Source organism: Eulemur rufifrons, chromosome 15, assembly GCF_041146395.1.
Source record: "Eulemur rufifrons isolate Redbay chromosome 15, OSU_ERuf_1, whole genome shotgun sequence".
Taxonomy (NCBI): domain Eukaryota; kingdom Metazoa; phylum Chordata; class Mammalia; order Primates; family Lemuridae; genus Eulemur; species Eulemur rufifrons.
In genome coordinates this window covers 5,014,207-5,037,386 of record NC_090997.1, presented here as the reverse complement: position 1 = coordinate 5,037,386, position 23,180 = coordinate 5,014,207, and the positions used below count along the sequence as shown (strand labels likewise).

The window sequence follows — 23,180 nt, the reverse complement described above, 5'->3', positions numbered from 1 at the left end:
TTAAAAATCATGTATTCAAATACCTAATGAACATAAAAATAGTCACAAAATATTAGGTGAATAAAGCAGGATGCAACATTGTAGAAATAATATAATCCTCTTATAAAAACAGTATTTGTGTATATTATATGAATAAACACACACAAGCATTCACATAGACACATAAAGACTGGAAGAAAATAGACTCAAATGTAAATAATGGTTATCTGTAGATAGTATCATTACAAGTAATTTTTATATCTTCTTTATTGCTCTATTTCCTGCACAGTCAACTGAATGAGCACAGGCCATTTTTATAATTTAAAAGATTAAAATTAAGACAAAAGTGATCAGAATATGTACAGTCTAGCCTTGCGGAACGTTTACATTTATAAAAGGAAGAGGAGTGCAGCCAAGGAAAAAGAGAAGACTCCTTCAGAGAAGTGCGAGTAACTGGGCAGGGTTACAAATGCTCAGAATGAACTGATCCGCCATGTAAACTGTCAAAGAGGAGTCCAGGAGAAGGAAGACAGAAAAAGCCACTGGCTTGGGCAGTTAAGAAGTCACTGCTAAAATAGAAAGAAATTAGCTGGACAACTAAAAATATGTAGAAAAAATTAGCCGGGCGTGGTGGCACATGCCTGTGGTCCCAGCTACTCAGGACGCTGAGGCAGGAGGATCGCTTGGAGCCCAGGAGTTTGAGGTTGCTGGGCTCCTCAAACAAGTCACTGCTGATGTTTCAAAAGAGCTCGTTTCACACACCTTTCTTTTTTTCTTTGAGACAGAGTCTCACTCTGTTGCCCTGGCTAGAGTGCTGTGGCGTCAGCCTAGCTCACAGCAACCTCAAACTCCTGGGTTCAAGCAATCCTCCTGCCTCAGCCTCCCAAGTAGCTGGGACCACAGGCATGTGCCACCATGCCCGGCTAATTTTATATATATATATATGTGTGTGTGTGTGTGTGTGTGTGTGTATATACATATACATATATATATATATATATATATTTTTTTTTTTTTTTAGTTGTCCAGCTAATTTCTTTCTATTGTTTTAGTAGAGACAGGTTCTCGCTCTTGCTCAGGCTGGTCATGAACTCCTGACCTTGAGCGATCCTCCCACCTCGGCCTCCCAGAGTGCTAGGACTACATGCATGAGCCACTGTGCCTGGCCCACACACCTTTCTTTTCTCTTTTTCACCTCTCCTCTTTTCCCACCTCCTTTACTCATCTCCATTTAGAAAAGGCAGCACATATGTTGATTAGGAGTCCAGGTTTTCAGTCCTTGCCCCACCACTCACAAGTTGTGTTATCTTAAGCAAGTATCTTACCTTTCTGAGCCTCAGTTTCCTCATCTGTAAAATGGGGAGTGATGTTAGTACCTGCCTCATAGGGCTCTTACAAGAATTAAGTGGATTAATATTTAGGTATTTAAGACAGTGCCTGTGCCTGACAAACAGAAAGCACTTAATAAATGTTAGCTAGTATTATACCTGCAGTCCCCACCCCCTGGGCTGTGGTCCGTGGCCTATTAGGAACCGGCCACACAGCAGGAGGTGAGCAGCAGGTGAGCAAGAGAAGCTTCATCTTCATCTGTATTTATAGCTGCTCCCTACCGTTCGCATCACCACAGAAGCTCCCCCTCCTGTCAGATCGGTGGCGGCATTAGATTCTCACAGCGGCACAAACCCTACTGTAAACTGCGCCTGCCAGGGATTCAGGTTTCGTGCTCTTTATGAGACTCTAATGCCTGATGATCTGAGGCGGAGCTGAGGCGGTGATGCTAGCGCTGGGAAGTGGCTGCAAATACAGATTATCATTAGCAGAGAGGTTTGACTGCACGATAAACATAATGCGCTTCAATCATCCCAAAACCATCCCCCTTGTCCCCGGTCTGTGGAAAAATTGTCTTCCATGAAACTGGTCCCTGGTGCCAAAAAGGTTGGGGACCGCTATGTTATACCATTCACCCCTGTAAGTCTTCCTCTCTCCTCTGTCCTTGGCTATCTATCACAGCAGGTACTAGCGTACCCACAGGCATTGCCCAGAGACCCACTTATGCCAATCCACTTAGACATAAGCTCTAAAAACACTGATCTTCATACCATGGTCTCTAAGCCACAAGGTGTCCCAGCAAAGATTTCCCTTAGTCTTCATTATCTTTCCTAAAACCACAAGGCATCCATGGGATGCCTTTTCTGCTCTTTTGACATGCATTTCTGTGTTTCTCTGCTAACTACCTACTTAGCATTTCCAGTACTTGACACAAAGCCCAGCACACAGTAAGGGCTCAAAAAATATTTGTTGAATGAATGGATGAAATTCTTCCTTCTCTATTATTCTTGGAGACGTTGACAAGGTACCAAAAAGAGCAAGTCCAAAGCCCCAGCTTTTCTATTTACAAGATAGAGGATCCATGCGCTCATCCTTCCTGAAGCTTCAGTTTCCTCAGCTATAAACTGGAGATACAAACATCTGAAGCAACCTTACCAGGCTGCTGTGAGTATCAAACCAAACAAAAAAATTACACAAAAGCCCACTGAAAAGAATATTATACAGATGCCAGGTATTATTATTCTGGTATAACATATCTGTAGCAATAATAGTAAATCAGTGAAAGAGGAGATAATCTGATTATAAGAAACAATAAATGTTGGCTTGAAAACTGCCTGTTAAATAGGCCATTCTATGCATTCTCCTGGACTACATCTAAAAGTACACAAAGCGGAGGCTTTAAAACCCAATGGTCAGGCCGGGCGAGGTGGCTCATGCCTGTAATCCTAGCATTGTGGGAGGATCACAATGGCGGGTGGATCACACAAGGTCAGGAGTTCGAGACCAGCCTGAGCAAGAGCGAGACCCCGTCTCTACTAAACATAGAAAGAAATGATCTGGACAGCTAAAAATATATAGCAAAAATTAGCCGGGCATGGTGGCGCATGCCTGTAGTCCCAGTGACTCAGGAGGCTGAGGCAGAGGATCGCTTGAGCCCAGGAGTTTGAAGTTGCTGTGAGCAAGGCTGACACCACGGCACTCTAGCCAGGACAAAAGAGTGAGACTGTTCACCAAAAAAAAAAAAAAAAAACCCAATAGTCAGAAGTAGGAGGAAGAGACAGGGCAACTGAAGGAGGCAGAAAACCACTCACTTGGATGGGGGCAAGGACAACATCTTGTGCATGGTGGAGGTCATCCGATCTCTGCCCAGACTGAAGGCATCCTTAGTCAGAGACACAGCTTCTTTGGTGAGGTCCATAGTGGCATGTAGAGCCTCCTTGGTGGCATCCTTGGTCATGTGAATAGCACTTGACAATTCTCCCTCGATGTTCTTCAAAGGGATGAGCTCGCCCTGTCCATTCACAGCAGCATCCCTGCCAGCGGGGGGCTTCAACGTAGCTGGTGAGCTGGAGGCTTGGGCTCTGCTCAGTCTCTTGGCTTGTAGGGACTCAACTGCCTCGTGGTCCTTCCCTGCCAACTGCTGGGCAAGTGGACCTGAGTCATGCAGTTCTTCACTGCTATGCAGCCTCTCCTGGGAACCATCCAGATTTTCAATGCTGCTATCCTCCAGGACCTTCTCAGGGCTTGCTGGTCCCTGGTCTGAGGAGGCATCAGACTTCAGTTCCCGATCCTCTGAAGGAGATAGCTCTGAACCTATGAGGCTGGTGCTATCTGAACCTGCAGAGTCAGCATCAACAGCCCCAGGGGCAGGATGCATAAGCAGGGCCACCTCAGCACTGGGAAAGAGGACTCCAATACAAGCTGTCTGGTTCTGCAGGGGAGACCCAGTCATGGCCTGTGTATCCTTAGCCAGCTGGTCCTGAAGCCCCTGCAGCACCTCCTTCAGACGAAGCAGAGCCAAGTACTGGTAGTGGTCGAGCCTCATGCGGACATGGGCTGGGGAGTGTACAAGCATGTGAACATCCGCTGCATCCTCCAGCTCTGTCAGGGCCCCTTTGTTGTCCACAACACTACTATCTTCTCTCAGAATTTCCATGACTTCCGTAAGGCCTGATAAACTTTTCAAATCATGCTCAGTCTTTGACCTCTGATGAGACATAGAGTCAGGAGCAAGGGCCTCAGACTGAACAGGACTGCCAAAGCTGGCTGATGGTTTCAGCCTCCCCTCTGAGGCCAAAAGGAGCTTGCGTGCCTGGGCTTGCTGCCAGCGGAGGGGTAGGCAGGCCCAAATGGACAAGGGGAAGGGGGCCACAAAGTTCAAGGTATGGTCCTTGAAGTTCTCTGTTCCCTCAAAGTCCAAGGAGATCTGGGTGAAGTGGACAGACCAGAGATCCTGGGAAGCCTTAGGCCTTTGGGGAGGGAGTGTGCTAGGCTGAAGCAGGTGGGAATCTATCTGGAAGGCATGATGCAAAAAAAGCATGTGCAGAAGGCTAAAGCCACCTGAAACCTTAGGAAAGTGATCATAATTGGAATGAAAGAACTCAGCAGCAGCAAAACCCCGGAAGAGACTCTGGAGGTCCGGACAGCTACAATGTGGAGCATGACGTGTATTGGTGGCAATCATGCCTGATGCAGAAAAGACAAGGACCTGGGGACGATGCAACTCTGCCTGCTCTCTCTTCTCCAGTGGGAAGCTCACCTTAAGAGAGAAAATGAAACACAATTCAGAATGGCCATCTGAGTATCTCAGCACCCCATTATTAATACACGTGTGAAAGACCATTTGGGCTGTAAAACCGTTTTCTTACTTCCACCAAACAGAACAGAACCATGGATTATAGCCATTGGAAAAATGTAGCAGTAGCTACCAACAGGTGACAAAAGTCTGACTCTCTCCCTTACCTTCAACCGGAAGGCATCCAGTCGGATGTCCAAGTGTTCATCTTTCTGGCTTGAATCTTCCAGCTTGTAGATAGCTTTGAACTGCTCTAAGCTGCGATATAAATCCAGGCAAAAGAGGTTTCCCCAGAGCAAGCTGACAGGATCCACAGTAAACGTCAGACCATTTAACTGAATGTAGAGATTGGGACAAGGAACTAGAAAGCAGAGAAAAAAGCAGAATCATCATATGCAAAGCAGCAGGTAGACTCTTACTACCTAATATTTATGTTATTATCAAGAGAGCAAAGATATACATTTATACAGGGCAGAGTTTTTAACAAGGGTGTGCTAAATTAACTCAAACACCTAAAATTCCTAACAAATGAAAATATAAGTAGTGACTCCAAGGCTGACAATATGAAAAGCATGAGCTAGACAGAAGCAATGTTGAGCCCAGGTGCTTACCTGGAAGCTCCTGATTATCTGGGAAGTAATACTCTGTGAATTCAATATGAATGGCAGAGACCTGAGTGGGTAGGTTGTGGAGTTTCCGACTGCAGGAAAGGAGTGTAGATGGCTTCTTACTTGGCTGTCCAGCTGTAGAAACCTAAGCAATCACAACTTACTGTTAGCATCTATAGCAATACCCAGAATAGGACTCCATTTCTGCTTAGGAAATATAAGGCCACTACCATCCTTCCAAAGTCTGTCACAGGGAGTACAGTGCCTTTCGAACATATTCCAGGCATCCTCACACCTGCCTCACACTATCCACAAGTTAGTTTTTTCAGCGGGAGGCAGGGCATTCAGAGGAAAACTGGGAGAATTCTCAAGTCTTGATCTCAGCAGCCATGCTCAGAAAGAAGCACAACCTACCCAGAAGTGAGGTAAACAGTCCCTGAATTCAACAACTTTGTTCATACTGTTCCAGATGCCTTCCAAGCGAACTGTTCCACCCCTTTCCAACCATGTTGCTTCATGTCCTCACCTGGTGGACGTCTAGGTCATCCACCCGTACTACCATGCAGCTAGAGCGCAAGCGATTCCATGCTGGAGGCCAAATGGAAGCCTGTCGATTCTGAGAGGAGCTTCTCCCAAGGGAGTTCTTTCGAGGACTGGAGAGAGAATCTAAATAAAAGTAAGAAGGTGGGAAAGAGAATCAGATAGATTCAATTCTCATTATTAACAGAATTAGGAAAGTAAAAATCCTAAAATTATTTTTTTTTTTTTTTTGAGACAGAGTCTCGCTTTGTTGCCCAGGCTAGAGTGAGTGCCGTGGCGTCAGCCTAGCTCACAGCAACCTCAAACTCCTGGACTTAAGCGATCCTACTGCCTCAGCCTCCCAAGTAGCTGGGACTACAGGCATGCGCCACCATGCCTGGCTAATTTTTTGTATATATATATTTTAGTTGTCCATATAATTTCTTTCTATTTTTAGTAGAGACGAGGTCTCACTCTTGCTCAGGCTGGTCTCGAACTCCTGACCTCAAGCGATCCACCCGCCTTGGCCTCCCAGAGTGCTAGGATTACAGGCGTGAGCCACCGCGCCCGGCCTCCTAAAATTATTAATACTGCATGTAGGAAGAAAGCTTAACATGTCTAGCTCCTGGATGAAACTATTAATAAAAAACTATATTCTCCCTAAGACAAAGGCAACATCCTACTGAACCGAGATGATGACAACTTCTCTACAACATTGCAGCTATCCCTGGGGATAAAGAGGTCTCCATAAGGAAAAGTCACTGATGTCTCTCCATGAGATACACTGGGCTAATTAGTGAGTCCATTGCTTTATCTCCACTGGTTATTCAAAAATAATAATTACAGGAGGTGGCTCAGTACTTTTGGAGGCTGAGGCAGGAGGATTGCTTGAGCCCAGCAGTTCAAGACCAGCCTGAGCAACATAGCAAGACCACATCTCTACAAAAAAAATAGAAAAATTTGGCCGGGCGCGGTGGCTCACGCCTGTAATCCTAGCACTCTGGGAGGCCGAGGTGGGCGGATCGTTTGAGCTCAGAAGTTCGAGACCAGCCTGAGCAAGAGCGAGACCCCATCTCTACTAAAAATAGAAAGAAATTATATGGACAGCTAAAAATATATATAGAAAAAAAAATTAGCTGGGCATGGTGGTGCATGCCTGTAGTCCCAGCGACTCGGGAGGCTGAGACAGGAGGATCGCTTGAGCTCAGGAGTTTGAGGTTGCTGTGAGCTAGGCTAACGCCACAGCACTCACTCTAGCCTGGGCAACAGAGTGAGACTCTGTCTCAAAAAAAAAAAAAAAAAAGAAAAGAAAAATTAGCAGGGCACAGTAGCACACACCTGTAGTCATAACTACTTGGGAGGCTCAGGCAGGAGGATAGCTTGAGCCCAGGAGTTGGGGCTGCAGGGAGCTATAACCATGTCACTGCACTCCAGCCAGAGCTATAGAGAAAGACCCTTTCTCTTTAAAAAAAACTAATTAATTTTTTAAAAAAGATAAATCTAAGAGGCTAAGCAACTGGAGCCCTCCAGTTCCTCATAACCCACCTGCTTTCCTCCGGAAGGGAGAGTCTATCCCCAAGTGCCAGGGTGGTTTCAGGCCCATCTCCTCATGCCACTTCTCCATTTTACTCTGAAATTCCATCACCAGCTTCTGGGCCCACTGTCCTCGGGTCTCCATGGCCTCACAGTGCCGTACCCAGTGTTTGCAGCTATCACCTAGTCAACAAAGAAGCAAGAAGATTTTAGCCCAAGATCATGATCCAACATTCCAATTTTCTCTTCTGTCAGTATAGTCATAGTTCAGAATCTGATTCCTCACCCCCAATCCAGGATTCTCTGGAAGTTCTGGATTCCATATGTGATTTTTCCCCCTAAGGCTCCCTAAAGGCCAGCTGCTGACTGCTGCCATCTTTGACTATGGACTACTGGAAAGGCTCTGAAACTAGTGGGAGTGAAGGGTTGAGAACAGAATCAACAGCAACATCTCAGGCATCAACTCCCCTCCCACTTCCTCTCATCACTAATAAAGAATCAATAGTGGACCCTGTAGGTTTCCAGAAGATGTCCTCTTGAAAAGGGATAATCCCAACGCTTCTCTGAGCATATGCTGCAATCCCCTGCACCCTCCTGCTGAGCAGTCAGGGATAAATCCAGGAATCTGCTCTCCCTAGTTTGAGCTATGCTAGAACTGATCCCATACAGAATTCTCCTAACCTGCCCAGTGGAACGGATAATAGTCAAATGCCATCTTGCGGAAGGTAAGCTGCATGGCACCGCCTGTGAGTCTGTTCGCAGAGACACCTATAAAAGAAAAATACAGGTGAACAGCAGTGGAAGGAACAGCCAAAACATCACCTGGAGCACTTAAATCTCCTATTGAGGGCCAGCTGTAAAGCCCAGCTAATAACACAGTGCAGCTCAAAGGCCTTGATATCAGGTGAGTTGCAAAACTGAGGCCCTCTACTTTTGGGTTACAATAGCTAACCCACATGCTCTAAAACTACAGTCCCCAACCCCCTGGCCTCGGACCAGTTTAGGTATGTGGTCTGTTAGGAACTGGGCTGCACAGCAGGAGGTGAGCAGAGGGAGTGAAGCTTCATCCACATTTACAGCTACTCCCCTTTGCTCTCATCACAGCCTGAGCTCCACCTCCCGTCAGATCAGTCACTGTCTCCCATCACCCCCAGATGGGATCATCTAGTTGCAGGAAAATAAGCTCAGGGATCCCACTGATTCTGCATTATGGTGACTTGTATAATTATTTCATTATGCATTACAATGTAATAATAATAAAAATAAAATACAGAATAAATGTAATGCACTTGAATCATCCCGAAACCCCACCCCACACCACCACCTCTACCCTACCCCATCCATGAAAAAACCGTCTTCCATGAAACTGGTCCCTGGTGCCAAAAAGGTTGGGAACCACTGCTCTAAAAGACCCAAACAAAAGTATATTCCACTATCTCTGTAAATGGCTGCCATATTTTCAGAAAGGCAAAAGAAACTGCAAAACTCAGGATTCAGGAATTCCAATTCAAGCTTTCCTACAGACACACTCTACAAACTTAACGACTGGTTCCCCCAACCCTAACAGTATTAATACTAGTGTTGCCGTCCTTCAGCACAACACCTGAAGAGGTACAACCCAGATTCCCAAAAAACAAGAACCCCTATTATTTCCTTTCATATCCTGGCCTCAGAGCTAAAGTTGTGATATTAGACAATCATTATATACTGTACATACTAAGTACCACGGAATGCTAAAAATACTGCACAAACACCAATGTTATAAAATAAACATATAGAATATTATAGGTAAATTGGAATTTTTAGCAATAAGTCAAATATTGCATTATGTTTATCTTGACTCTACATTTAATTCTTACTAAATGAATGAACTTTCCATGTTTCTATCATATCTCTCCAATTAGACACAAGAACTGTAAAAGCAGGAACTATTTCTTCTACAAATGTGTATTGTCTGACCCACACTATTCTGGTATTTCCACCCTGTCCCCTACTAGTGTATCTATCATAGAGCCTTGTAAGCAGCAAATGTTCAATAAATATGAGAGAAAACACCACAGAAATGAGTGCAGGGAAATATAATGGAATCCCTATGAAGGAAAGGGGATGGGGGAGGGATAAGAAAATTTTTTGGCTCACAGGCTTTATACTGAGAGAAAACAACTTTTAAAAGGCAGGTGATAACTCTTTTCACCATCAATCACCAACCTTCCCTCTAAAACCTGAAGTCTAAGCTGATCCAGTTTGATTTTAAGAGACAGTGTTGTCCCACCTCAAGCCAAGCTGACCCCAATGACCCATCCAATTTCTAATTATTTTACCTCTAACACCATGCGATCAGTGAGCACATGTTAGTCAGCAGTCCCAAGATCCCAGCTATCATATCTCTTAATAAAAAAAGCAGCAGATGTAGCTTTCAAGTAGCTTCTAGAGCAGCACTGTTCAAAAGAATTTTCTGTGATGATAGACATGTGCTATGGTTTATATATTATATTGAGGACTTGAAATGTGGCTAGTGCTAATGAAGAACTAATTTTAATTTTAATTTAAGTAGCCACACATGGCTAGTGTCTACCATATTGGACAGAGAATTCTAGAGCAATTATACCTAATAAAAATATTAATAAAATGTGAGCTGGGCTTGGTGGCACACACCTGTAGTCCCAGCTACTCCAGAGGCTGAGGCAGGAGAATCGCTTGAGCCCAGGAATTTTAGATCAACGGGGCAACACAGTGATGCCCCATGGCAAAAAAAACAAAAAACAAAAAAAGAAATACAATGTGAGGCACATAAGTAATTTTTTTTTTTTTTTTTTTTGAGACAGAGTCCCGCTCTGTCACCCAGGCTGGAGTACACTGATGTCATCATAGCTCACTGTAACCACAAACTCTTGTGCTCAAGCGATCCTCCTGCCTTAGCCTCCCAAGTAGCTGGGACTATAAGCACATGCCACCATGACCGGCTAATTTTTTTCTATTTTTAGTAGAGACGGGGTCTCGCTCTTGCCGAGTTCATGTGATCCCCCTGCCTCAGCTTCCCAGAGTGCTAGTATTACAGGTGTGAGCCACCATGATCAGCCTACATAAGTAATTTTAAATTTTCTAGTAGCTACATGAAAAAAAGTTTTTTTAAAGTAAAATTAATTTTAATAATATGTATTATTTAAACCAACATACCCAAAATATTATCATTTCAACATGCAATCAATATGAAAATAATTACTGAGGTATTTCACACATTTTTTTGTACCATATCTTTGAAACCCAATGTGTATTTTACGTTTCAACATCTCAATTTGGATCAGTCACATTTAAGTGCCCAATAGTCACATGTGGCTAGTGCCTACTGTATTGGACAGAACAACTCCAGAGAATTTTAAAGCCCTTTCTGTACCACCTAGTTCTCCCTTTCTCTTTCTCCCCAAACCCAAGGGGAAGAGTCAAAGTTATAAGAATTCTACCTGTTCTCTGCCCCTTCACAAAGTAATACACCACACCTGGATATGGTAGGCTGGGAATTAGCCCCATATTTTAAAATAGCTCATCTAAAACATCCTTAAATTCCACCAAGTAGATTAATTTAGTTTAATAAATAAATGGTACAGCTAGTCATTCATATCTTAGTGTGAATTATAGGACCCTGGCACTGGAAAACAGTTTTATACATCCCCCATGAGGCAATAGGATAAAACTCTCAATAATGTACTCTTAATTAAGACTTCTGAAAGGATTAAAAACAAAACTAACTAACACCCAAAGCCTTTAGGTAACATTTGGAAGAAATAACCAAACAAAATAATAATTGTTTTAGTAATGAACTTCTAAAATGAGTGGGTGGCAAATTATCTCCTGTGGTGGCAAAGGCAATCTTTATGTTGTCATTGCTCGCTTCTTCTCTCTCAGAATGAAAGCTGAGAGGGGTTGAAATCACTTCAAGACCAAGGAGTTGCTAAGAAGGAGAGGCAGAGCTGCTCAGCAGCCCCAGGAAGAAAAGAACCGGTAGGTCTCCCAAGGAAACTGAGTCTAGGTCTTATTTAATATTAAAAGCAAACACAGCTTTCAGGAAAGATAAAGCAGCAAGAGAAAACTCTACCATATGTTAGCATCAAAACCAAGAGCTGGTGGCAAAGGGGAGTATAAAGGAAACAACAAAGCCTGGGCGTGGTGGCTTATACCTGTAATCCCAGCACTTTAGGGGGCCAAGGCAGGAGGATCACTTGAGGCCAGGAGTTCGAGACCAGCCTGGGCAACAAAGCAAGATCCTGTCTCTACAAAAAATTTAGTAAGTTAGCTGAGCGTGGTGGCACATGCGTGAAGGAGGCTGAGGTGAGAGTATCACTTGAGCCCAGGAGTTCACAAGTGCTGGGAGCTATGACTGCACCACTGCACTCTAGCTGGGCAACAGAGCAAGATGCTGTCTCTAAAAAAAAAGAAGAAAAAAAAAAAAGGAACATAGAGACAATATTGAAAAAACAAGCAGCAGAGTAATAATACTTAATATTTGCCTATAATTAAAATCCTCCAAATTCAGCATATTATCTCATTTGAGACTACTGAGATAAATAAGATGTGATTTAACTCGATCTTTGAGGTAAATGAGTTAAGATATGGTTTAACTCAATTTCACAAATGAGGAAACTCAAAGAGGTTAAGCGATTTCCCCCAGGCTCATAAAGAAAAGAAATGAGTCAATTACTTTTTTTCATTCTGAATAAATGTGTATGTGTATATAAAACCAATTGCTCGGAATATGACAAGAACACAAGCATAACCTCCCCTGCATGGGAAGAGCACATTTATACACTATAAATATTTAAAATGACTCAAAAATCCAAAAATTCTGAGGTTTCCTATAGTTGAATTAACTTTCCTAAAATCTTACTCCAGTAAGTAAGTAACCTCTCAACCTCTGGCAAGTATTAGCATTGCCCAAGGGACTTTGGGGAGGCGGGGGAGAAAAGTTCACACTGCCACTACTTGAACTCTACTCTTGAAGATTTTGATTTAGTAAGGTTTGAGGAGAGGCCCAACTTCTGTATTTTATTAAGTATGAGAAGTGGTTCTACTGCATCCTCAGGGCTGAAGAGCACTGCCTCAAAGTAACCACAGGAGGGCTGAGGCCCGAGAATGCCTGTAATTAAGGGAAACCAACCACAGTATTCCACAGCATCTCTGCAAAAAAGCCTTCATTTCCAGGCTTTCCCCAGAGCTAGACAATGATGCGGACCACCCAGCCCAGGCTCGTGGGGTACCTGGCTCTCGGGACTGGCTATCATCACAAATGTGCAGGTCCAGGCGGGAGATGAGCAGATGGTAGGAGGACTCTTTCACATCAAACTTCTCAAAGTACTGGCTGAGGCGACTGCTGCTGCTGTTGCTGTTGGCCTGGCTGCCACCAAATGCCTGGGCCCAGGACTGCTGGGCACTGGGAGCAGGTGGAGTGATCTACACACCATAGAGAGAAAAATAAGAAGTCCAGACCCTGAGAGGCTCCTTTACAGGCTTTAAGCTTTAGTATAGCCTGAATAAAACCACAGTTTAGGAAGATGCCCCTTGCCTCTCATAAATGTTTGCCTGGTAGATCACTTAGATTTGTCCCAACTAAATAACCCAAACTCCAAAAGCCTAATTATAATTAGCCTAGTAACTGTCAGATCACTGTTCTGAGGTTTGAATTGCCCTCAAGCTCTCGCCCACCAGGACTTAGCTGACTGATGCTAAAACACTTCCTCTAGAAAGTCTTCCCTAACTGCTCTCTTTCAGTCTGGGTAGTTAGATGCCTCTTTTGTGCTCTCATGGCAGAGTGTTTACCTCTACTCTGGCACTAGTCACACCAGACTGTAATAACTCATTTATGGTCCACTGTTCAAGACAGTGAGAGCCTCAAGGACAGGAACAAGGGCCGGGCGCGGTGGCTCACGCCTGTAATCCTAGCACTCTGGGAGGCCGAGGTGGGCGGATCGTTTGAGCTCAGAAGTTCGAGACCAGCCTGAGCAAGAGCGAGACCCCATCTCTACTAAAAATAGAAAGAAATTATATGGACAGCTAAAAATATACATAGAAAAAATTAGCCGGGCATGGTGGTGCATGCCTGTAGTCCTAGCTACTCGGGAGGCTGAGACAGGAGGATCCTTTGAGCTCAGGAGTTTGAGGTTGCTGTGAGCTAGGCTGACGCCACGGCACTCACTCTAGCCTGGGCCACAGAGTGAGACTCTGTCTCAAAAAAAAAAAAAAAAAAGGACAGGAACAAGAACTTATTCCAGTTTTCCTCTCCAGTGGTTCACATTGCATACCTAACACACTGGGGGTACCCCATGAACAGAATAAATGAAAAATGGGAGGTGCAGGCAAAGCCTATGAACTCCCAGAAGTAAATAACAATTCCCCCAGCTGGGCGCGGTGGCTCATGCCTGTAATCCTAGCACTCTGGGAGGCCAAGGTGGGAGGATCACTCGAGGTCAGGAGTTTGAGAACAGCCTGAGCCAGAGCGAGACCCTGTCTCTACTAAAAAATAGAAAGAAAGTAACTGGACAACTAAAAATATACAGAAAAAATTAGCCGGGCATGGTGGCGCATGCCTGTAGTCCCAGCTACTCGGGAGGCTGAGGCAGGAGGATTGCTTGAGCCCAGGAGTTTGAGGTTGCTGTGAGCTAGGCTGACGCCATGGCACTCTAGCCCGGGCAACAGGGTAAGACTCTGTCTACAAAAAAAAAAAAAAATTCCCCCAGATAAAGTCTAGATCCCACCTACATTAGTACAAGTTAGGTCTGGCCTACTGTCTCCCTAGCCCCACCAAGGGTGTCTGTTTTGTCTCTAACCTGTACAGGTTCAGGAGCCAGGCTCTTTCTTTGCTGGGCTGACTTCTCCATGGCTTCACTCAGCGACTCTGCATACTTCATCATAGCTTTTAGCTGTGAGTCAGTTAGCACCCAGAGCAGGTCATCCAACAGGAACATCAGTTTGGAGGCTATCACGTTGCAGTCTTTGGTCTATGGGGGTGGGCCACAAAAAACATGGGGTTTATCACCTTGTGTCATTCCAACTCCTCAAAGTGACTGATGCCCAATCAATTTCAGAGGTGGCTTTTCCATCTCTAGTATGTGAAAGGAAAGCATCAAGCACTGTGGAAAGCCAATTTCTTACAAAACTACTAAAGTTTGCTTAATTAACAAAAAGCAGCCACAGTTACCTGTCAGCTGCCTATGTCAGTGACCCTACAAATAGATAAAAAAAACATGGTTTCCAAACTAAGCAAACAGGGAGGTGGAAATGTTCTCTTACTCGTTGATATCAAGCAACATTGAATTGCAGGCCCTCCCACTTCAACTGTCATTCCAGAGGCCAATAATATGCCAAATAATGAAAGAATACCAACTCCCAGGGTGTCTAGGAGAACAAAAGATAGACGTTTTCATGAGGACAGAGAACATACTCACTCTTCTCTTAAGGGCTATCTGGATTCTGCCTTGGTTGGTAATAAGCCTCAACGGAGTGGTTACCGGCTCCTGATCACCATTGTCTGTAGCATCTGCCTCAATTCGAAGTGTTTGCCAAGTTATTTCCTTAAATGTTAAAACCTGAGTGAAAGTAAAATCCCTTAGTTCTGTGGATGAAATTAACCAAGAGGCAGGAAGACCAAGGGAAAAGCACTGGCAAGGCAGAGACGCCCACCATTCTCAGCTGGGATCCTGACAACAGGAAGAAGCGACTCAGAGATCCGTAAGTGAGGAAAGGATGCAGCAGCAACACTGAACAGAAAGGATTCTGGGGTTCCCAGGAATGGGGGACATTTGAGAAAACCCCAAAGGCAGGAATAATATCCTTTAAGAATCAGTCCTACTTTGAATCCCCCCACTCTCTCCCCTGACAATGACAGGCTGGTACCTCTCCTCGGTGGGGGTCAGTGATGCGAGTGAGGCGAAGGTCACTCTGCTGCCAGCTGGGGTTGACACTGTAGCCCTGGAGCTGCCACAATTCAAAAGAAGCGTGGAAGGCCTTGGAATGAATCTTGATGGTGATGGAATTGACCATGATGAACATCCCCTCCACCACCTTTTCAGCAAAGCCATATTCACTACAACAAATAAGGTACACCAAGGATCAGAATCGTGTGAGACTTTCTGCATAGTCTTTACACCAGAAGACATCAGTTTAACACACTGACTGACACAATTTTTTCCGAGACCGTGATGTTTTATTACAAACATAGAATAAAAACTTCAAAAACAAAACAATCCTTTCTAATTTAATGAAAAATTTAATGCAAAATGAAATTTATTGACTTCTATTCATTTAATCCACATTTTTAGAATTAATTTGTCCATATTAATTGTATTAATAACAATAAGAACATCACCAAGTAGGATTTTCACAAACCAACTGCAAGGTTTTGCCCAGGTTTTGCTTGGCTGGGCCCAAGTGATCCTCTTACCTTAGCCTCCCAAGTAGCTGGGATTATAGGTGTGTGCCACTATCCCCTGCTAATTTTTCTAGAGACAAGACCTCACTATGTTGCCCAGGCTGGTTTTGAATTCTTGGGCTCAAGTGATCCTCCCACCTCAGCCTCCTGAGTTGCTGGGATTATAGGCATTAGCCACTGCAACCAGTTACAGTACTCTTTTTTTTTTTTTGAGACAGCGTCTCGCTTTGTTGCTCAGGCTAGAGTGAGTGCCGTGGCGTCAGCTTAGCTCACAGCAACCTCAAACTCCTGGGCTTAAGCGATCCTACCGCCTCAGCCTCCCGAGTAGCTAGGACTACAGGCATGTGCCACCATGCCCGGCTTTTTTTTCTATATATATTTTAGTTGGCCAGATAATGTCTTTCTATATTTAGTAGAGACGGGGTCTCGCTCTTGCTCGGGCTGGTCTTGAACTCCTGACCTTGAGCAATCCACCCGCCTCGGCCTCCCAGAATGCTAGGATTACAGGCGTGAGCCACCGTGCCCAGCCTACAGTACTCTTTTTAATAGGAATTATTTTTTTAAAGAATGGAATAAAAGAAAAAGGGCTGACCTAGAAACAATCTCCCTCCTATTGGAAAGAATAAATTGATAAATCTTTTTATAGCCCACAAACTACCTGAATAAATATTTAGATTTTGTCTGTTAAAGGAGATATAACTACAGAGAGAAGATACAAGGTTTCTGTAAAATCTTCAAAGACGAAGCATACTCTGCAAAGGGAGTGGAAAGATAAAAGAAGTACAGGCAAGTGAGTAAGGAAGTTTTCTTTTTTCCTTCTTTTTAGAGACAAGGTCTTGATCTGTGGCCCAGGCTAGAGTAAGACATTTAATATTGTGAAATCTACTCAAGAACAGTCCCACCTCTACTCTGCCAAATACAGTTGTCTCTTGGTGTGGGGGGCAGGGAGGAGGATGGGTTATAAGACACCACTCTCTGCCACCCCACAAATACCAAAATCTACACATACTCAAGTCTGCAGTCAGCCCTGAGGAACCCTGAGTCAGCCCTGAGTAACATGTATATGTATATGTATATGTACATGTATATGTATACACACACAGGAAAAATCGGCCTTCCAAGTATATGGTTTCTGCTGACCACCACCACCACCACCACCCTGCCCTCCTGCCCACAGTATTTTCTATCCTCATTTGGTGGGGAAAAAACCCTCTTGGACCCACACAGTTTAAACCTGTGTTGCTCAAGGGTCAACTGTATTTCCCAAAGAGCACAGCTATATTTCCACAGTGAGAGGCCAGAAAAGGCAAAGGGAGAAGAACAAAGGACATCTTAAAGGCCCTCTAGATGTGGAAAATACAGCAATTCTTGTCATGTAGGTGAAATCACTTCTCATTACAAGAGACAAAAAGGAGGTCTGGAAATGCAAACTGAAAAAAATATATATATTTGCAATTTATATCACAAAGGACCAATATCCCTAATGTATAAAGAACTTCAAAAAACTGAGAAGAAAAAGACCAAGGAGCCCAATAAAAATGGGACAAAGTATGGACAGTTCAAAGAAAAATAAATGCAAATAGATATTAAACATAAAATGATGTTTAAGCTCACTTATAAATCAAAACTACATTGAGGCTCACTTGATTTATTTATGACAAAAATGACAGTGCAGCGGGTGAAAAGATGGCCTTTTCAATAAATGGTGCACGGTCAGTTTGGAGATATCCATAAAGAGAAAATAATATTGACCTCTGCTTCACATCAAACAAAACAAAATCAGTTTCATAATAGATTGGAGATCTAACTGTGAAAAGTCAAACAATCAAGGTTTTAGAAGAAAACACAGAAAAATATCTTCATGTCTTAGGATAGTAAGATTCCTTAAACAAGATACAAGTGCTAACCACAGTGAGGAAAAAAGATATATTGGATTACATAAGAATCAATCATTTCTATTCAACAACAACAACAAAAACCTATCAAGAGTGATAGATATCTTCTACCAGGTACAAAGTAGAAGATACCTCCCACACATGTATCTAACCAAGGACTTATTTCCAGAAAAAAGAACTTCTACAAATTAATAGGAAAAAGACAAACAACCTAAAAGATAAATGGGCAAAACACTTACACAGGTGCTTTATGAAAGAGGATAACCAAAATGCCAATAAATCAATCATCAGAAAAATGTAAACTAAAATCATAATGTGATACAACTACACACTCATCAGAATGGCTAAAATAAAAAGATAGACAATACCAGGTGCTAGCAAGGATAGAGAGCATCTGGAACTTTTATGCACTACCAATGGGAAAAGCAGTACAACCACTACAGAAAACTGTCTAGAAGTATCTATGAAAGCAGAACCTATGTACAGCCTATAACCCAGCAAGACTACTGCTAGGTATATATAAAATAGAAATGTGTACATATGTTCACCAAGGGATATGTACAAGAATGTTCATAGCAGCATAGTCTTTGATGTATGGATCGATGGGTTTTGACAAATTTGTCGAGTCATGTATCAACCACCACAGTCTTGACAGAGAATAGTTCTACATACCAACACTATACTTAATAGCCAGAAACTGGAGGCATACCAAATGTCCATCTACAACAAAATGAATAAATTGTGGCATAATCGGGTAATAGAATACTACACAGTAATAAGGATTAATGAACTACAAATATACGTGACAACATGGATGACTCTAACATGCTGCACTAAAGTAGCTAGACACAAATGACATTCTATACATTTATATTTACATAACTTTAAAAAAAAACAGACAAAACTAATCCATGATGTTTGAAACCAGAATAAAAGTTATATTTGGGGGTAAGATTAGAAAGCACAGGAGGCTTCTGGGTTCTGGAAGTAGTCTGTTTCTCGATGTAATTTTGTAAGTAATCACTCAGCTTATGATTTGTGTACCTCAGTATGTTAAACTTCAATATAACTTACAAAAAACTGCACTGAAATGTCACATCATCTATCAGATTAGGCAAAAATCTTAAAGTTTGACAATATTCGCTATTGGCAAGGCTCTGGGAAAAGGAGAACTCTCCCACACTGCAGTATCTATTAATATTACACATACATTTGCCCTTTAACCCAGCAGTCCCACTTCTAGGACTCTATCCCAAAACATGCTAGCAAAAAAGGAGAAACAACCCAAATACCCATCTACTGATGAATAAATAAAACGTGGTATATTCATATAATAGAATATTATTCAGATACAAAAAGGAACAAAGTATTGTTACATGCTACAACATGACTGAACCTTGCAAACATGCTAAGTGAAAGAAGCCAATCACAAAAGACCACATGGTATATGATTCCATTTATATGAAATGTACAGAATAGACATAGAAAGTAGATTAGTGGCTAAGGCAGGGGAGAATGAAGAGTGAGTGACTGTCAATAGGTACAGGGTTTCTTTTTGGGTGATGAAAATGTTCTAAAATTGATTGTGGTCATGATTACACATCCCAGTGAATAGAGTAAAAACCACTGAATTGTACACTTCAAATGAATCAATTTTATGATATGTCAATTATATCTCAATAAAGCTGTTTCCTAAAATATGCTGGCTAAGTGACTTATGAACACAGTCACTAATTGCTGAACCATTTGTAACAGCAAAAAACTTGGAAATAATCCAAATATCCATCATTAGAGAACTAGCTAAATAAACCATGGTGTCTCCATAAAATAAACTTATTCTGCAGGTACAAAAATTAATAAAGAACATCTCTTTATACTTCTATGGACTGATCTCCAGAATACTTTTAAATGAAAAAAGCAATGTGGAAAAAGTATTTATATGCTATACTTTGTGTAAGGAAGGGGGTGGTGACAATACAAATACATATACAGTATATATAATGTACCTTGTTTTATAGTTTTAACTTCAAAACTATATAATTTTATATAGTTGAAAATAAATTTTAAAACAGTCTAAAAATTAAAAATAAACTCAAACAAATGAGCCTTTCTGTATGTCAAATTGGTATTCAACCATATAAAGAATGATTTCAAGTGATTTTAAAACACAGTATTTTGAAGCCGGGCATGGTGGCTCACACCTATAATCCTAGAACTTTGGGAGGCTGAGGTGAGAGTATCGCTTGAGGCCAGGAGTTCAAAACCAGCCCGGGCAACATAGCGAGACCTCATCTTTACAAAAAATAAAAAAACTAGCTGGGCATGGTGGTACACGCCTGCAGTCCCAGCTACTCCGGAGGATGGCTTGAGCCTAGGAGTTGGAAGTTGCAGTGAGCTCTGATGACATCACTGCACTCTAGCCAAGGCAACAGAGCAAGACCCTGTCTTACACAAAAAAGACAAAAAAAAACACCACAGTATTTTGACCATACACCCCTAATGCGACATATCATAAGGTTAAAACTCATATATATCTATTGCATTCCATAATCTTATTGATAGTTATATTAGTTTTCTTGTTCTTTGAAATTTGAAAAAGTAAATCACAAAATGCGACATATCGTAAGGTTAAAACTCATGTATACACATATCTATTGCATTCCATAATCTTATTGATAGTTATATTAGTTTTTTTGTTCTTTGAAATTTGAAAAAGTAAATCATTTGTTATTTTTGTTATGAATCAAGATTCAGTGTATGAATAAAAAACCCACAATGTTAAATCCAAAAAGTTAACTCAAAACTCTTTTATTTGAACTGAGAAGTATCAGGATATTGTCAAGATTTTTCTCATTCTTAACAATACCTTTTTCCCACCAGTGGACATTAAAAAGGCCTTAAAACAATAACAACTCGATGAACACAATTTTGTCCAGATGATAGCCTCTAAACAGCATTTCTCTAAAAGGAATCAGGGATCCTTGGAGAAATGTCTGGTTTCAGGTCTAGAGGAAAGATGTCTAAGAGAAGCCTCAAACATCTTGTTCTGTTTAAAAAGTACGAATATCACCGGGGTCTTGTCAAAAGGACACAGGAGTTCACTTAGAAAAGCTCACAGATAGGGATATCTAAACATTAAAAAGAATAATGACTGTAAAGGTATAGCATACAAAAAATATTTTAAAATTAAATGTAAATTCAGGGTTAAAAGATATAAAAAGTAAAAGCAGGTAAAAAGGATGTAAAGTGGGCCAGACACAGTGGCTCACACCTGTAATCCTAGCACTGTGGGAGGCCGAGGCGGGTGGATCACTCAAGGTCAGGAGTTCGAGACCCGCCAGAGCAAGAATGAGACCCCGTCTCTACTAAAAATAGAAAGAAATTAGCGGGCCAACTAAAAATATATATAGAAAAAATTAGCCGGGCATGGTGGCATACGCCTGTAGTCCCAGCTACTCGGGAGGCTGAGGCAGGAGGATTGCTTGAGCCTAGGAGTCTGAAGTTGCTGTGAGCGAGGCTGACGCCACAGCACTCTAGCCCGGGCAACAGAGTGAGACTGTGTTTCAAAAAAAAATAAAATAAAATAAAATAAAAATTTTAAAAAAAGGTTGTAAAATGTAAAAGGAATATAAAATAGTAAACTACTCTGCAAAAGTTTGACAGTTTCTTAAAAAGTTAAATCTTCCCCTACCATACCACTCAACCATTCGATTCCTAGGTATTTAGCCAAGAGAAATAAAAGCACACAATCACATAAAATTTGTATATGAATGTTCACAGCAGCATTATTCACAATAGCCAAAAAATGGAAATAAAATGACCATCAACAAGTGAATGGATCAACAAATTGTATATCCGCGCAATGGAATATTGCTCAGTGCTATGATCCGAATGTTTATGTCCCCCCAAAATCCATCATATGTTGAAACCTAATGCCCAATGTAACAGTTCTAGGAGACGGGGACTTTAGAAGGTATTTAGGTCATGAGGGTTTTGGCCTCATGAATGGGACTGATGCCTTTATAAAGGAGGCCAAAGAGAGATCCCTCACCCCTTAGAAGTACCAAGAAAATAAAAAGGGCAAAATTGAATCAGGTCAAGCCTTTCATCTAATTACCAGATTAAATGAGAAACATTTTAAATGATATCTTGAGGATATCATCAGCCAAAATACAAAACGAGAGGAAATTCTTTAGAAAAAATTATCTAATTTCTAAAAAGAATAAATGGTATATTAAAAAATATGTGCTGGGAGCTATATATAATTAAAGAGCTTTAAAAGACCTATCACCCAAATGTACAGTGTGGACCTCATTTGATCCACACTGTACTGTTAAAAAATAATTCAGGAAAACTGATTATGAAATAGGTATTCAATAATATTAAGGAATTCTGTTAATTCTTTTGAATATGAGTAGTATTGTTTTATTTCCAATCCATGTGTGTTAAAGACACATGATATGGAAATATTTACAGGTGGAATCATATGGCATCTGAGATTTGCTTTCAAGTACTATAGTGCAAGTGTACAAACACACACACATACACACAAACAAAAAGTGGCAGAGAAAGATAAAAATAGAATGGCAAAATGTTGATAATTGTTGAAGTTAGATCTTAAGTTTATAGGGGTTCATTATACTACTCTCTCTACTTTAGTATATGTTTTTAAATTTCCATAATAAAAATTTTTATTTTTTAACTAAAAGGGTAACTGGAACAATTAATACGCTGGAAATAACAGAGCTCAAAGCAACTAACCTCTGTCCTGAAGCCAGAGCAATGGGAGACTGTCCATTGGGGGGCCGAGGATCCTCACAGGTCTTCATCTCCACTTCTACCTTATCCAGACACTAAAATAAAATTCACGGAAAGCTAAGCATCTGCATAAAAACACACACAGCACAAAGGAAGACAGCATAGATTGAATCTTATTCATTTCTGTGCTCCTGTGCCTAGTTGCGTGCTACACCCACAGCGGGCAGACAATAAATGTTTGCTGAATGAATGAACAAACTAAAATGCAAAGAGAGGCTTCATCTTCCCCATTCAATTTCCATTAGCAGTGGAACCCCATGACAAGAATACGATGAGCTCATAGCAGAAAGACAAAACACAAATCCAAGTTACAGGGATGCTACTATTTCTGGGGATTCCAGTCTTTGGGATAAAGATATGCATCAATCAGTTCCTGAAGGGCTTTGAGCTGATAATCACCCAACAGGCAAAATAAGCTAAACTTCTAATTTTTCCTCTGACATGATTCCAAGGGAAAATAGCAAAGTCTAGAGTAGAGTCTAGGCAAAAAAAAAATGTTATATAAAGTCCAAAAAAACAACTCAGGAGTCCTGAGTCTTGTGTCTCAGTGCTAATTCCTATACTGCACAGCAGTTCCAGAATAAGCCCAGACAATAATCACTCTGTGTCAGAGAGAAGCTCACAGGGCCATAAAGAAGCACTTACCACTCCCAAAAGAGTCAGCCTATCATCTTCTCTCCTATCTTTTAAAAGCCTATCCCAGCCTCCCCCATTTGATTACTTGTAATCAAGAAAGGCCATTACCAAGCAAATTGGGTGTGTCTTCAACTTTGTCCACTGGATCT

At 41.8% G+C, this 23,180-nt stretch overlaps 1 protein-coding gene across 1 annotated transcript in view; it reads right to left on the bottom strand.

Annotated features, from left to right (window-relative positions):
- BLTP3A (bridge-like lipid transfer protein family member 3A) overlaps positions 1-23,180 on the bottom strand; it is a 37,872-nt gene that overhangs the window by 10,837 nt on the left and 3,855 nt on the right. Inside the window, exons 3-14 of the mRNA XM_069488512.1 lie at positions 23,140-23,178; positions 22,339-22,430; positions 15,148-15,337; positions 14,700-14,840; positions 14,082-14,252; positions 12,516-12,708; positions 7,945-8,031; positions 7,276-7,446; positions 5,738-5,877; positions 5,215-5,356; positions 4,771-4,964; positions 3,120-4,567 (exon numbers count right to left, since the gene is read on the bottom strand). Coding sequence (XP_069344613.1) covers positions 3,120-4,567; positions 4,771-4,964; positions 5,215-5,356; positions 5,738-5,877; positions 7,276-7,446; positions 7,945-8,031; positions 12,516-12,708; positions 14,082-14,252; positions 14,700-14,840; positions 15,148-15,337; positions 22,339-22,430; positions 23,140-23,178 — 3,008 coding nt within the window. The remainder of the gene's footprint in view (positions 1-3,119; positions 4,568-4,770; positions 4,965-5,214; positions 5,357-5,737; positions 5,878-7,275; positions 7,447-7,944; positions 8,032-12,515; positions 12,709-14,081; positions 14,253-14,699; positions 14,841-15,147; positions 15,338-22,338; positions 22,431-23,139; positions 23,179-23,180) is intronic.